Source organism: Hippopotamus amphibius, chromosome 3, assembly GCF_030028045.1.
Source record: "Hippopotamus amphibius kiboko isolate mHipAmp2 chromosome 3, mHipAmp2.hap2, whole genome shotgun sequence".
NCBI classification, from domain to species: Eukaryota; Metazoa; Chordata; class Mammalia; order Artiodactyla; family Hippopotamidae; genus Hippopotamus; species Hippopotamus amphibius.
Genome location: NC_080188.1, coordinates 20,685,571 through 20,702,642, shown reverse-complemented (window position 1 = coordinate 20,702,642; position 17,072 = coordinate 20,685,571). Strand labels below are relative to the sequence as shown.

The 17,072-nt window shown below is 38.9% G+C and overlaps 1 protein-coding gene across 7 annotated transcripts in view; it reads right to left on the bottom strand.

The window, feature by feature from the left end:
• Positions 1-17,072, bottom strand: part of LIMCH1 (LIM and calponin homology domains 1) — a 326,500-nt gene that overhangs the window by 189,423 nt on the left and 120,005 nt on the right. For all 7 annotated transcript variants that reach the window (XM_057726692.1, XM_057726685.1, XM_057726686.1 and 4 more), the window contains exon 2: positions 2,198-2,268. In XM_057726692.1, the coding sequence (XP_057582675.1) occupies positions 2,198-2,268 (71 nt within the window). The remainder of the gene's footprint in view (positions 1-2,197; positions 2,269-17,072) is intronic.

The window sequence follows — 17,072 nt, the reverse complement described above, 5'->3', positions numbered from 1 at the left end:
GCCAGATGGAGTCCCACGGGAAGCCAGGACTTGACCCTGGTCGTCGGACTCCTTCCCATACGCCAGTGGGTCTAATCCTCTGTGGTTAGAGGAGTTAGACAATAACTCACTTATCCTGGGCTTTATCCTACCTACCCAGACAGTAATATTTATCCATATCCTCTGTGTTGGCCATTTCCCTCAGCTCACCCACAGGCTGTCAGCAGTCAAACCATTTATTTATTTAAAGAGGCTCCTGGCTATAATCTGTGCCTCCATGCTCTCTAACCATACTATTTCCTAATCGTGGCCTGGACCTAAACCTCACCTCTCCACCTCTAAACAACCCTAACATTCATTAATGTGTTTGTTTCAAAAGGCTAACCAATGGTTAGTGCCACTCCACACATGAGAGACTCCATCCTCCAACTCAACATCATCTAGGTAAGAAACAAAGTCCACGTGTGCAGATGTCTCTGGCTCCAGAGCCTTGTCTTCAGACAAGCCCACCTAATCCAAAGGCAGGCAAGCAATATTACTCTATAACAGATTTACTCATATGGTGGAGAGGTGGATGCCTGTAAGACTCTTTAGAGCTAATGTTCGGTAAACAAAAGTTGGTACCAAAGACCCACTTCAATAGACTTAAGAGAGTATGAAGCATATACATTAGATCAGACTCTGGCCAGTCTGTTAACATCAGGAGAGGGTTAAGCCCAGAATCACTGGAGAAGCAGGTGCTAGAACACAAGGGAAGTATTTGGAGCCTGTCTGAGCTTGTTTCTGTGAGTTGCTAAACTAATTATGGTTTACCTAAGAGATGAGCTCTGATTTAGATTTAATGAAGGGAAGAGAGGTGGTAAAGAAAGTAAAGTATGAGAAGAGGGGAGAGACTCCACAGGAAAGAAGGTATGGAAATAGAAATCAGGGGATGTAAATTCCTCTTTGAAGAAAGAAAGGCAGTAGAGAAAAGAAAAAATAAACGCTGACATGAACTGTGTTGGAAATTGCTGCATAATAATCAACATTTGTACAGCAAATGGTGTCATTTTTAAAGCACCTTATTCACATTATCCTGTTGAAATTCACAAAAAGCTTATGAAATAGGCAGGAGTTGTAAATTTTTTACTACCCCTTTAAAGAGAAACAAATGAGACTCAAAGAGGTTATGTGATTTAAGGGGTGAAGAAAGGACCTGGGTCTCTGATTCTCATGCTCCAAAACCCCTGCTCTTTCAACTACATCAGTGGGTCTCAAACAATATTCTGCAAGTCACCAAGAGTTCATTCCATGTGATTCCATTTACGTAAAGTTCAAGATAAGGCAAAATAGATGTTATGGTAATAGAAATCAGAACGGTGCTTTTCTATAGGTGGTTGACATTGACTGGGAAGGGACATGAGAGAGCTTTCTGTTCTATATCTTGCTCAGGATGTAGGTTACATGCATGTACACAGTTTACAAAATCCATCCAGCTGTATATTTAGGAGCTGTGCATTTCAGGCATGTACATTTCAACTCAAAACAAAAATCAGTATCCAAATGACAGAACCTACCAAATGTATTCAAAATTCAACATCTTGATTTGAAGTTTATGTCCATCCATCTAAAAGTACTAAGGCTCTAGCTTATTTTGTGTCTGGAAACGCTTCACAGAAAGCTCTTGAATCCATCATCACAGGAGCACTCTACGACAAAGCCCAGGTTCAAAACATAAAAACTGAACACTGCAGTTATTTTGTCAACGGCACAAATTAAATATATTCAAAATACCTCAGGGAAGTAGGCCTAGTGGGGAACATTGCCTGGCATGTTTCAAGATGTTGTCAGTAAATAGAAGCCCTGCTTTTACTTGGCACAAGCTGTTTTTGTTTGGAGGGAATAAGGGGAGAAAAGCTGCTACTTTTACCACAACTTGGTCCACGTCCTTCCAATTACTTGGGTCCAAATTCCTACATCATAAAAGTTGGTTGGAACTGAGTAGCAGCTACCAGATACTCCTTCTTTATCTAACTTGAAACTGCTACAGTCCCCACCACTCCCTACTGTACCAAGACTACTTATGTTTACTGCCTAACCCACCAAAGTGAATTTTTTTTTAAATTTCAGATTCAAACTGTGAATAAATTCAAAACAAACACTAGAAGTTTGGCAGACAAACTGAGTAGCATTAATGATTTTTCTTGAATAAAACCAACTGAATACAGGCTATACTTACTCGCAGAGAAGGATTCCATTTTCTAACCCTGTCCGAAAATCTTTATCACCAAAACTTCTGCCGGTTACTTGCTGGAAAAGAAAAAAAGAAAAACAGAGTATAAATTTTTCTTTCTTAATCAGGAAGCTCAATGATTTTTTTTCAAGATATTCCAAGAGACTTGAAACAACTGGGGGCATTCCAAGAATGGGGAAAATCTGTGAGGTCTGAATTTCCTTTCCATGTGTAGCTTTGCTTAGATCAGCTAATCTTAAATTTAGACCATTTCTTTGAAGTTTTTTTTTTTTTTTTTTTTCCTATTCAATACTTTAAAAAATATTTGTTCTTCCTGATAAGGATATTACTGCTTGGGTTTGGCCATGATAAGTCAAGGCCACAGCCTCTTTCATTCTGAGGATCCAACCCATACTTTCAAAAAAGCCTGAAGAAAGCACCAACTAAGGATAAAGTATCTATCTGTTAAAACATTAAAGGGGCAGAGGAGAGGAAGACACAGACCCCCGACCTTGAGCAACTAACATTAACACTGGATGAAAAAAGCCAATGTCCATACTAACACGGTGTGAAAAAGGAAAATAAAAGCTGGGAAAGAATGAACTGTTCTGTCTGACAAAAACACAGTACCGATGGCCTTTCTTGATGCCTCTGGCCCTCAGCAGCCCTTTGGTCTGGGCACCAGGGCATTCATTTTTTCATTCAGTAAATATTTATTGAGCATCTACAATATATCAGGTAAATATGCATGCTATAAATCCTAAAGCAACCTCTAAAATAGCAAAATTTTAACATATAGCTAATAAGCCAAGAAAGGAGGTTAAATGGAATTTTACAAAAATACTCTAACAATAAAAAAGAAGAAAGTAAAAGGGAATGCAGAAGAGATGGAATAAATAGAAAGCAAATAGCAATATTATAGAGTTAAACTTAACCATATCAATCTGTAAATGGTGTAAACATCCCCAATTAAACTAAAGAGATCCTCAGATTGGATTAAAAAGGCAAGACCCAACTATGTGATGTCTACAAGCGATGTACTTTAAATGCAAAGATATGAATAGGTTAAAAATAGAATAGGATAAGATATGCCTTGCTAACACTAATCAAAATAAAGCTCAAGTGGTTATATTAACTTCTAGAATAAAGAATAATACCAGCAACAGAGAAAGTCATTTTATAGTGACAAAGGGTTCAGGTCATCAGGATGACAATCCTAAATATTTTTGCACCCAATTTGTTTAAAAAAAAAAAAAAAAGCTTCAAGATACATAAGCCAAATCTGATAGACCTGCAAGGAGAAATAGACAAATTCACAACTAGAGTCAGAGATTAAATACTTCTCTCCTCAATAACTAATAGAATAAGCAGACAGGGAATCAATAAGGATAGAGAAGACTTGAACAACACTATCAGCCAAGTCAACTGAATTGACATTTCTAGGCGACTCTACCCGACAACAGCAGAATAAACATTCTTCATAAGTTCACAATGAACATTTATTGAAATAGACCAATTTCTGGGTCAGAAAACAAGTCCCCACAAACTTAAAAGAATTTAGTACATAAAAAGAATGTTACCTGACCACAATGCAATTAAATTAGAAATTAACAACAGAAATGTCTCTGAAAAAAATCCTTAAGCCCAACATTTTAAACTACATAATACAATTCTAAACAACCCATTGATCAAAGAAGAAATCAAAAGAAATTAGAATGTATTTCGTAATGAAAGAACATGGCAATATAAAGATGCATGGAAAGAAGCTAAAGCAGTATATGGGGAAAATATATGGCAAAAAACACCTATATATCACAAAAAGATCTCAAATCAATGATTTCTGCTCCCACCTTAAGCAAATTAAGCCCAAATTAAGTAGGAAAAAAAGGAAAAATTATATCACAGTTGAAATCAATCAAGTAGAAAACCAAAAACTGATAGAGAAAAACAATGAAATCAAAAGCTATTTACTTGAGATCAATAAAATTGATAAACCTTTAGCTAACAAAATTGATAACCTTTGGTTTTAGCCAAAAAAGAAAGACACATTACCAACATCAGGAATGACATGGTATCGTTACAGATTCTATAGACATTAAAAGAATAACAAAGAAATATTATAAATAAACCTGTGCCAATAAATTCACCAACTTAGATGAACTGAATAAATTCTTTGACACAAACACCCATAGTGCACTCAATAAAGAAATATATAACCTTCCCAAAAGAAAACGCCAGGCCCAGAAGGCTTAGCTGGTGAATTACAGCAAACATTTAAGAAAGAAGTAAAGCAATTCTACAAACTCTTCCAGACAACTGAAGAAGAAAAAATACTTCCCAATTCATTTTATTAGAGCAGCATTATCCTGATTCCAAAACCAAAGACATTATAATACAGATACACACACACACAGACACTGGAAATATGCCAATACCTTATCTCTCAATGGTGGTAATCAGATATGACCTTTATTTTGTTCTCTTAAAATTCCCCTATTTTCCTAAAACTTTCTCCAGTTAGTACATATTACTTTAATCATCAGGAAAACCAAACAAGGTTTTTTGTTTTTGTTTTTATTTTTAAGAGCAGCCTAAGGAAACTAAGCAGTCCCAACTCTTCCTTGTCAATCAAAGTTTTTGTTCTAAGACGTCCTCATTACCACTCCCACTAGAAAGGCAATTCACAAGCCAATATAATACACCGCCTCAAAAAAATTCCTTTGTTAATAGCCTCTCATTCTTATTTGAGGGAAGGTGAGAAAATAGATAAAACGTAGTTCCTTACAGTTTGCAAATATCTAGCTTTTCCCCCAAAATAAAAACTTAAGAAAGGAATTAAAGAAATCCTTTATAAAGGTAACATTTTAACCACAGACTTAGAACAGCATAGCATTTTCTTTCGTGAATTTATTAGTCCTAATTTATATTCTCAAAATGTTACTAATATTCTCTATAAAACTAACCTCCATTCATTGAGAAGTGATCAGAAAGTTTTAAAAACATTTTTTCAGGTCTTTACATTTTTTTTAAACTTTTTATTTTTTTATTTTTTACAATAAACTGCATATATTTAGAGTGTACAATTTGGTATCCCAATCTCCCAATTCATTCCCCCCTCAACCCTCCCCGCTTTCCCCACTTGGTGTCCATATGTTTGTTCTCTACATCTGGGTCTCTATTTCTGCCTTGCAAACCAGTTGATTTGTACCATTTTTCTATAGTCCACATATATGTGTTAATATACAACATTTGTTTTTCTCTTTCTGACTCACTTCACTCTGTATGACAGTCTCTAGGTCCATCCACGTTTCTAAAAATGTCCCAGTTTCATTGCTTTTTACAGCTGAGTAATATTCCATTGTATGTATGTACCACATCTTCTTTATCCATTCATCTGTGGGTGGACATTTAGGTTGCTTCCATGTCCTGGCTATTGTAAATAGTGCTGCAATGAACATTGGAGTGCATGTGTCTTTTTGAATTATGGTGTTCTCTGCGTATATGCCCAGTAGTGGGATTGCTGGGTCATATGGTAACTCTATTTTTAGTTTTTCAAGGAATCTCCATACTGTTTTCCATAGCGGCTGTATCAATTTACATTCCCACCAGCAATGCAAGAGCATTCCTTTTTCTCCACACCCTCTCCAGCATTTACTGCTTGTAGATTTTCTGATGATGCCCATTCTTTTTTCTTTTTTAATTTTATTTATTTATTTATTATTTTTGGGGCATACACCAAGTTCAATCATCTGTTTTTATACACATATCCCCGTATTCCCTCCCTCCCTCGACTCCCCTCCAACCCTCGCTCGAGTCCCCCCCACCCTCCCCGTCCCAGTCCTCTAAGGCATCTTCCATCCTCAAGTTGAACTCCCTTTGTTATACAACAGCTTCCCACTGGCTATCTATTTTACAGTTGGTAGTATATATATGTCTGTGCTACTCTCTTGCTTCGTCTCAGCCTCCCCTTCACCCCCTGCCCCCTCCCAATCCTCGAGTTCTCCAGTCCATTCTCTGCATGATCATGCCCATTCTAACCGGTGTGAGGTGATACCTCACTGAAGTTTTGATTTGCATTTCTCTGATAATTAGTGATGTTGAGCAGCTTGTAATGTGCCTCTTGGCCATGCGTATGTCTTCTTTGGAGAAATGCCTATTTAGGTCGTCTGCCCATTTTTTGATTGGGTTGTTTGTTTATATTGAGCTGGATGAACGGTTTATATATTTTGGAGATTAATCCTTTGTCTGTTGATTCATTTGCAAATATTTTTTCCCATTCTGAGGGTTGTCTTTTCGTCTTGCTTATAGTTTCCTTTGCTGTGCAGAAGCTTTGAAGTTTCATTAGGTCCCACTTATTTATTTGTGTTTTTATTTCCATTACTCTAGGGGGTGGATCAAAAAAGATCTTGCTGTTATTCACATCGAAGAGTGTTCTTCCTATGTTTTCCTCTAGGAGTTTTATAGTGTCTGGCCTTACATTTAGGTCTTTTATCCATTTTGAGTTTACTTTTGTGTATGGTGTTAGGAAGTGTTCTAATTTCATTCTTTTACATGTAGCTGTCCAGTTTTCCCAGCACCACTTATTGAAGAGGCGGCCTTTTCTCCATTGTATATCCTTGCCTCCTTTGTCATAGATTAGTTGATCGTAGTTTATCTCTGGGCTTTCTACCCTGTTCCATTGATCTATATTTCTGTGTTTGTGCCAGTACCATACTGTCTTGATCACTGTAGCCTTGTAGTATAGCCTGAAGTCAGGAAGCCTGATTCCACCAACTCCGTCTTTCCTTCTCAAGATTGCTTTGGCTATTCGGGGTCTTTTGCGTTTCCACACAAATCGTAAAATTTCTTATTGTAGGTCTGTGAAAAATGCCATTGGTAATTTGATCGAGATTGCATTGAATCTGTAAATTGCTTTCAGTAGTATAGTCATTTTCACAATGTTGATTCTTCCAATCCAAGAACATGGTATGTCCCTCCATCTGTTTGTGTCATCTTTGGTTTCTTTCATGAGTATCTTATAGTTTTCTGAGTACGGGTCTTTTACCTCCCTGGTTAGGTTTATTCCTAGGTATTTTATTCTTTTTGTTGCAATGGTGAATGGGATTGTTTCCTTAATTTCTCTTTCTGATCTTGCATTGTTGGTGTATAGAAATGCAAGAGATTTCTGTGTGTTAATTTTGTATCCTGCAACTTTACTAAATTCATTGATTAGCTCGAGCAGTTTTCTGCTGGCATCTTTAGGATTTTCTATGTATAGTATCATGTCATCTGCAAACAGTGATGATTTTACTTCTTTTCCAATTTGGATTCCTTTTATTTCTTTTTCTTCTCTGATGCTGTGGCAAGGACTTCCAAAACTATGTTGAATAGTAGTGGCAAGAGTGGACATCCTTGTCTTGTTCCTGATCTTAGAGGGAATGCTTCCAGTTTTTCACCATTGAGAATGATGTTTGCTGTGGGTTTGTCATATATGGCCTTTATTATGTTGAGGTAGGTTCCCTCTATGCCCACCTTCTGGAGAGTTTTTATCATAAATGGGTGTTGAATTTTGTCAAAAGCTTTTTCTGCATCTATTGAGATGATCATGTGGTTTTTATCCTTCAGTTTGTTATTATGGTGTATCACATTGATTGATTTGCGTATATTGAAGAATCCTTGCATTCCAGGGATAAACCCCACTTGATCATGGTGTATGATCCTATGAATGTGTTGCTGGATTCTGTTGGCTCGTATTTTGTTGAGGATTTTTGCATCTAAATTCATCAGTGATATTGGTCTGTAGTTTCCTTTTTTTGTAGTATCTTTGTCTGGTTTTGGTATCAGGGTGACGGTGGCTTCATAAAATGAGTTTGGGAGTGATCCTTCCTCGGCAATGTTTTGGAAGAGTTTGAGAAGGATGGGTGTTAGCTCTTCTCTAAATGTTTGATAAAATTCACCTGTGACTCCATCTGGTCCTGGATTTTTGTTTGTTGGGAGATTTTTAATCACAGTTTCAATTTCATTACTTGTGATTGGTCTGTTCATATTTTCTATGTCTTCCTGATTCAGTCTTGGAAGGTTATACTTTTCTAAGAATCTGTCCATTTCATCCAGGTTGTCCATTTTATTGGCATATAGTTGCTTGTAGTAGTCTCTTATGGTGCTTTTTATTTCTGTGGTGTCTGTTGTAACTTCTCCTGTTTCATTTCTAATTTTATTGATTTGAGTCCTCTCCTTCTTTTTCTTGATTAGTCTTGCTAGAGGTTTATCAATTTTATTTATCTTCTCAAAGAACCAGCTTTTAGTTTTATTGATTTTTGCTATTGTTTTCTTTGTCTCTATTTCATTTATTTCTGCTCTGTTCCTTATGATTCCTCTCCATCTACTCACCTTGGGTTTTGTTTGCTCTTATTTCTCTAGTTTCTTTAGGTGTAAGGTTAGATTGTTTATTTGGGATTTTTCTTGTTTCTTGAGGTAGGATTGTATTACTATAAACTTCCCTCTTAGAACTGCCTTTGCTGCATCCCATAGGTTTTGGATCATTGTGTTTTCATTGTCATTTGTCTCTAGGTATTTTTTGATTTCCTCTTTGATTTCTTCAGTGATCTGTTGGTTATTTAGTAGCATGTTGTTTAGTTTCCATGTGTTTGTGTTTTTTACAGTTTTTTTCCTGTAATTGATTTCTAATCTCATAGCATTGTGGTCAGAAAAGATGCTTGATACAATTTCAATTTTCTTGAATTTACCAAGGCTTGATTTATGACCCAAAATGTGATCTATCCTGGAGAATGTTCCATGTGCACTTGAGAAGAACGTGTAATCTGCTGTTTTTGGATGTAATGCCCTATAGATATCTATTAAATCCAGCTGATTTATTGTGTCATTTAAAGCTTGTGTTTCCTTATTAATTTTCTGTCTGGATGATCTGTCCATTGGTGTAAGTGGGGTGTTAAAGTCCCCCAGTATGATTGTGTTCCTGTCGATTTCCTCTTTCATAGTTGTTAGCATTTGCCTTATGTATTGAGGTGCTCCTATATTGGGTGCATATATATTTATAATTGTTATTTCTTCTTCTTGGATTGATCCCTCGATCTTTATGTAGTGTCCTTTCTTGTCTCTTGTAACACTGTTTATTTTAAAGTCTATTTTATCCGATATGAGTATCGCTACTCCAGCTTTCTTTTGATTTCCATTTGCATGGAATATCTTTTTCCGTCCCCTCACTTTCAGTCTGTATGTGTCCCTAGGTCTGAAGTGGGTCTCTTGGAGACAGCATATATATGGGTCTTGTTTTTGTATCCATTCAGCCAGTCTGTGTCTTTTGCTTGGTGCATTGAGTCCATTTACATTCAAGGTAATTATCAATATGTATGTTCCTAGTACCATTTTCTTAATTGTTTTGTTTTTGTTTCTGTAGGTCCTTTTCTTCTCTTATGTTTCCCGCTTAGAGAAGTCCCTGTAGCATTCGTTGTAGGGCTGGTTTGGTGGTGCTGAATTCTCTTAGCTGTTGCTTGTCTGTAAACTTTTGATTTCTCTGTCGAATCTGAATGAGATCCTTGCTGGGTAGAGTATTCTTGGTTGTAGGTTCTTCCCTTTCATCACTTTAAATGTATCTTGCCACTCCCTTCTGGCTTGCAGAGTTTCTGCTGAGAAATCAGCTGTTAACCTTATGGGAGTTCCCTTGTATGTTATTTGTTGTTTTTCCCTTGTTGCTTTTAATAACTTTTCTCTGTCTTTAATTTGTGTCAATTTGACTACTATATGTCTTGGTGTGTTTCTCCTTGGGTTTATCCTGCCTGGGACTCTCTGTGCTTCCTGGACTTGGGTAGCTATTTCCTTTCCCATGTTAGGGAAGTTTTCAACTATAATCTCTTCCAGTATTTTCTCAGGTCCTTTCTCTTTCTCTTCTTCTTCTGGGACCCCTATAATGCAAATGTTGGTGCATTTAACATTGTCCCAGCAGTCTCTTAGGCTGTCTTCAGTTCTTTTCATTCTTTTTTCTTTATTCTTTTCTGCATCAGTGATTATCACCATTCTGTCTTCCAGGTCACTTATTCGTCCTTCTGCCTCAGTTAATCTGCTATTGGTTCCTTCTAGTGTATTTTTCATTTCACTTATTGTGTTGCATATCTCTGTTTGTTTGTTCTTTAATTCTTCTAGGTCTTTGGTAAACTTTTCTTGCAACTTTTCAATCTTTACATACAATCTTTTTTCAAAGTCCTGGATTATCTTCACCATCATTATTCTGAATTTTTTCCAGAAGAGTGCCTATCTCCTCTTCATTTAGTTGTTTTTCTGGTGTTTTATCTTGTCCCTTCATCTGGTACAAAGTCTTTTGCCTTTTCATTTTCTCTGTCTTTCTGTGGCTGTGATTTTTAGTTCTACAGGATGAAATACTGCTGATACTGCTTGATTCTGCTGTCTGCTCTCTTGTGGAGGAAGCTGTCTACGAGGCTCATGGGTGCTTCCTGATGGGAGGGACTGATGGTGGCTGGGCTGGGTGTGTGGAGCTCAGTAAAATAATCTGATTTGGTGGGTGGAGCTCAGTGACACTTTAATCTGCTTGTTTGCCAATGGGTGGGGCTGTGTTCCCACCCTGGTGGTCATTTGGCCTGAGGCGACCCAGCACTGGAGCTTACAGACTCTTTGGTGGAGCTAATGGTGTACTCTGGAAGGGCTCACAGCAATGAGCACTTCTTAGAACCCCTGCTGCCAGTGCCCCTGTCTCCTCCGTGAGCCACAGCTGCCCCCCACCTCTGCAGGCAACCCTCCAACACCAGCAGGTAGGTCTGGTTCAGTCTCCTATGTGGTCACTGCTCCTTCCCCCTGGGTCCTGGTGAGCACATTTTTTGTGTGCCTTCCAAGTGTGGAGTCTCCGTTTCCCCCAGTCCTGTGGAGATGCTGCAATCAAATCCCGCTGGCTTTCAAAGTCTGATTCTCTGGGGATTCCTCCTCCTGTTGCTGGACTGCCAGGTTAGGAAGCCTGACGTGGGGCTCAGAACCCTCAGGACTTCTGCAGTATAACTGTTCTCCGGCTTGTGAGTCACCCACCCAGCATTTATGGGATTTGATTTTAATGCGATTACGCCCCTCCTACCATCTCATTGTGGCTTCTCCTTTGTCTCTGGATGTGGGGTGGTTTTTTTTGGTGCGTTCCAGTGTCTTTCTTTCGATGGTTGTTCAGCAGTTAGTTGTAATTCCGGTGCTCTTGCAAGAGGGAGTGAGCACACATCCTCCTACTCTGCCATCTTGATTCTTCTCCTCAGGTCTTTGCATTTTTGTTAAAAGTATTATATTCTAGTGCAAACAGTGTTAACATTGAGATCCCAGGCTAGTTTGGCTACACTTATTACAGAATTTCTGGCTAAGTTAAGCCAGGTCCTCTCCGTTTACTGGGCGATGATGAGAACCAGGGCTGAGATAGAAACACGAATGCGACACGGCCACTGCATGCAGAAGGCTCACAGGTGGGAGGAAAGCAGATATTGAAGCTCCTACCATAAACAGAAGGTAACAGAACTATTAAGATTATGAGAAAATACTGGTGGCCTATGAACCACCTAAAATTCCCATGTACTATTTAAAATTATCTTGCATGTGATGCATGGCTACTAAAACATTTCAAGTAGAGTCAATTTAATAGTCCAAAGTCAGCCTGCTAGTCAAGATGCAGTCTGATTAAATTCAATTTCCTAGACTCCTAATTGTGGAGGTGGGAGCAGGCACCATGCAGTTGGAGAAAGGTGCTCAGTTCAGCCTCTGTTCCTCCTCTTCTGCCTCTTTCCCCACTCTCCTGTGTCCATTTAGGTCCCAGAATAGCCTTCACACTGCTCTCCACTGGTCCAAATGCCATCCATTTTTCCAAGCCCAGGTTACGTAGTGTAGAGACACCTGGACCTTTGTTAGGAGGGTCAACAGCTGAACAGACTCCAGAAATTCCACAAAGACTGTGCCACTGAACAGTCTGGTCCTTAGACCATCACCAGCAGCAGCAGCAGCATCTTCACCTGGAAGTAACGTTAGATATACACACTCAGTCCTCCCACCATCTCTGAGACCTACTTAATCAGAACAAGCATTTATAAAAGATCCCATGTGATTCACATGTGAAGTGAATTTTACAAAGCCCTGACCTTGCATGCTAAACTAAGCCAGCAGTTCAGTCTCAGAAAGGATGGATCCTCCATTGGAATCAGGATTTTGGATGACCTGTCTCAATGACCGCTCTCAGCAACAGCATTACGATGTATTTACAATGTCACACATTGTATATTTTAACTTTAAAGACTGCTAATTACTGTTCTCTTCATAACAGCATAAGCCATTGCTATAACAACAACAGAAAAAAACCAGCTGCCAAGAATCAACCACCATTACCATCAGACCATGAGCAGGGGAAATGAACAGTGACGGCCAGACTCTTCACTAACCTTCCCACGTGGACCCCCACTGATGGAGGACTCTCAGCAACCTTCCAGACAAGGCACTAGCCAAGCCATCAGCTCGTGATCACTCTCCAAGGACACAGAACAGGATGTGAGGATTAATAGAGCCCTTAAAGAGGATCTTCAATGGAGCTCTGGGACACCAGGTAGGTGTGGAGAGAGCCCAGGTTCAGAAGCATTCAGGCGCGAACAGGGGAAAAGCAGCATGCAATATCAAAAGCACTTTATCATTCCCCCAAATCCTGCTCTCCACACCTTGCTGATCCTCACCCATCCCAACAGTTAGTCCTAGCAACTCTCCCCTTGCAGTTGCTCAGCTTAGTCATACTTGACCCCGATCTTTCACACCCAATCACATCCACCAACAAATCCTGCTGATTCACCCTTCAGAATTTAGCCAGAATCCAACCACTTCTCATAGCCTCCATTCTACCACCTTACTCTGAGCCATCATCATCTTACATCTCGATGAGATTTGTTGGAGGAACATGCTTTGTCAGATTAAAATAGTCTATGAAAAGATCATTTACCAAAACCTTGATGCTTTTAAAGGCAAAGAAAGTCTGTCTTCTACCTTAGCAATCAAACCAAAAGCAGAAGCAACAGGACATCATGATGTATCATCACACTATTTTATGCAAGTAATTACTGAGTAATAAGCTCATCTGTACTCGATTTCCTTCCCATAGAACTAAAAGGTAATTATGTCTCTGAGTTTGTCCATGTCAATGGCACTGCTCTAAAACATTCAAATAACTGAAATATGGAGAACTTTTTTTAAAAACCAGTCTAATAAAGAAAACCACACAATTTTATAGTAACATTTTTACAATGTGTTTATAATGTAACACATTGTATGTCATAATGCCACATTATGTTAATTACTTTGTTACCATTGTTATTAAGTAGCTGCCATGAACAGTAAAGACTGCCAAGAATCAGTCTTTCAGCCTGATCATTACCATTTATACAAATTGCATTTCAGAAATATTTTCATTAATCTTCAGTTGTTTTTTAAAAGCAATCTGGTGGACAAACTGCAGTCCACTAATAAACTACAGGTCTGAAGAGGATTTTAAAATAAATGTTGGAAACCCTATCATAATGATCTTAAGAAGAGATTCTACTGGCTGGCAAAATAATGGTCCCTGCATTCAAGAAATTGAAAAAATACAAAATTTACTGTATTTTGGCTGAATCTTTGAAAGACACGGACATATTCTCTAAATTGTTGTACAAAAACAGGTACACTTTCTAGAAGGTTTGATTTCCTCCTACCAATGGTCAATGAAAATCACAGCTCTTTAATTCACTGGAGAAGATTATTTGCAGTTCATTCTGCTCACGTCTCTTCTGAGAATATTTGACTTATTTAACAAAAAGAATATTTCTTTTTAAACCTAACTTGTAAAACAAAGCAGAACAGAATGGCTCTTAGTTTTCACATTTATTGAGGAATAAATCCACCGCTATTTCTGTCTCCTTAATAGGGTTGCTAGAAAAATCAAATCAAAATTCTATGGAAACTCTTTGTAAACCATCTCAAGTCATAGTCATCTAAGCCAGAATTAGCTATCAGCCAAGAAACCTCTACCAAATATCTCCTTCTGGCCAGGCAGTATAAGCGGTGTGAGTGAGATCAAACAACAAGACCTGGACCCTACCCAGGAAGAACCCATAATCCAGAGGGAAAGATAAAACATTACAAAACAGGAGTTGGTGTTGGAGAAGAAACACGGTCAAGAGCATGGAGCAAGAAATCAACACAAATTACACAACTAAAGAAAGAGCTGAATGATAACAGCTCACATGCACACAGCAGTTTCCTTGTGCTTTATCTGTTCTAAACGTTTGCCGCATATGAATTTATTTAATCCTCATCACAGCCCTATGAGGTGGGTCTGATCATTATTGTTTCCATTTTAATGTCAAGGAAACCTAGACACAGAGAGGTTAAGTAACTTGCCCAAGAACACAAAACTAGTACATAGCAGAGCCAAGATTTAACCTCAGACAGGGAGACTGCAGAGTTCACACTCCTACGTACACATGGCTCTGTGCAGCATCTGAGCAAAGAAGTGAACTCTCTCTGCCTGAGTCAAGGAAAGCCTTTGAGGGGCTGGCATCTGAGTTGGTCCTGAAGGAAGAGACAGGATTCTTCAAAGGAAGGAGATGACGTAGCGCACCCCAGGAAAACACAAAGACCTGTACAAAGGTTTATTTGAGCAAAGAGGAAAAGTGCCAAGGGCTGAGAAAAGGGGGAGGCAGGTGGGGAGGGGAGGGTGGTAGGAGAGAAGGTGCCACAGTAGGCATAGCCCACAGGATAAAGGACCTGTACGTCAGAACTGTGGGTTGTACTAAGATATCCCAGAAGATGGGGAAAGGGAAAGGTTCTTTGGCCATCACTCTCCCCATTTTGCGCTAATTCCCCATTCCTAAAGAGAGAGTCCAAGCATGACTTCCTTGTGGCGTCTCCCACTGGCATTTTATAGTCAATGACCTTGCTTTTGGAATCACAGTGAGATCAAGACCATCTGGCCAGCCTTTCCTTTAGGACTACCACCCCTAGCGCCACACACATTCCTTTATAGACCATATCTACACATATGTTTCCATCTTTTCCTGTCAGCTCAAAAGAAACAAATGTACATTCTCTTTCCTCTATCAAAGCTCTGAATCCCGTCCCTTCCCACCCCCAGGTTGCTACCTTTATTTCAACCTTACCTGTAGGTCTCTAGCATCCTTCCTGTCTCTGCTGATAGCATAACGATTTCCCTCTTTTCCTAAAAACCCTAATTCAATCCATCCCCTTTGACCACCATCCTGTTTTTCTCCTTCCTTTCAGTCCAGTCCCCCTCTATAAGTATCCTGTACCCATGACTCTCATCATCATAAGCTCAGCCACCTCTCTTCTTTTAGTTCACTGAAAATTCTTATAGGGTCAAAAGTTGAGACCTGCAAATTTGACTCTGAGCCCCACCAGCACAAGCTAAATCATAAGCAGATTAATGAACTTCTACCAACCCTCAGCTTCCGTACTTACACAGTGATAACTGTACCTACTCCAAATGCATCAAGAGTAAATGAATCACATAAGAGTAAATGACTTAATGTATGCCCATCCCTTCCCACAGTGCCTAATCCATAGTAAGAGCTCAATCAACTCCACTGTCAATATTGGCAACAATACTAGAATTGCCATAGATCTCATTCTTGATTTCTCTCTTCCCAATACTCTTTGCAGATCTTTCCTCCCTGATCTTAAACAATGCCGTGCTTTACTGGTTCTCCTCTTAATTCTAATATCACCATACTGTCTGATCCAACAGACATTGTCTCATCTGATCTGGTCAAGGTCTCAGCAGCATGACAGTCAACCACTCCTTCCTTTTTCGATCTCTTGCCTTTCCTAGGCCTCCCACTCCCAGACACTCCTCATTTTCCTTCTACCTCATTCAATAAATATCCGTTTCTCTGTTGCATTAGATAATTCTGCTTCATTCATTTCCTAAATGTAAAACATGACTCTTTTTCTCTTTTCCTCACTTTTCTTTTGTTCTCTCTATAGCCACATACTCCTCTTCCCTGGGTAGCCCCAGGTCTTTAAATATCTCACATATAAAAAATAAACAAATAAATATCTCACATATGATAACTCATTCAGTTTTGTGAATTTAAATATGTTGCCTTTAAACATCTTGCATATGACAACTCACACATTTTTATATGTGGCATTGAACCTTCTCACCTGAAGTCCATAATCAAATATCCAATTGCTTGCTCAACATCTGCACTTGGCTACCTAATAAATAATTCAGTTAACAAGATAAAAACAAAATTCATGACATCTGTCCTCTGATCCAGCCTGTTCCACCTCTGGTCTCCTCCATATCAATGAACGGCACCATCATCTCCCATCACCAATAATATACAGACACACTCAAATCACTAAGAAGAGCAATGTTCCTCTCTCCAAAATGTACTTTATTTTTTTTCCTCTTTTTTTTAAGTTCTTTATTGGAATATAATTGCTTTACACTCTTGTGCCAGCTTTTGAGGTACACCAAAGTGAATCAGCTGTATTTATACATATATCCCCATATCCCCTCCCTCCCGCGACTCCCTCCCACCCTCTCCGTCCTGGCCCTCTAAGGCATCACCCATCATCGAGTTGATCTCCCTTTGTTATACGGCAATTTCCCACTAGCTATCTACAAAATGTACTTTAGATCTGTCCTTTACCCTCTGTCTCTACACTACACACCAGTCCAAGCATCCACTGCCTCTCAGCAAAAAAAAAAAAAAAAACTATACCAGCCACCTTCGTGGTTACTCTGCTTCTTCTCTGGCCCCTCTACAAGCATCTCCCACACAGCAACCAGAAATCTTTTTATAGATCAATTCCATGTCCCTTCTCACTAACCAGAATAAGTCCAAGTTATATATACAATCTCTTC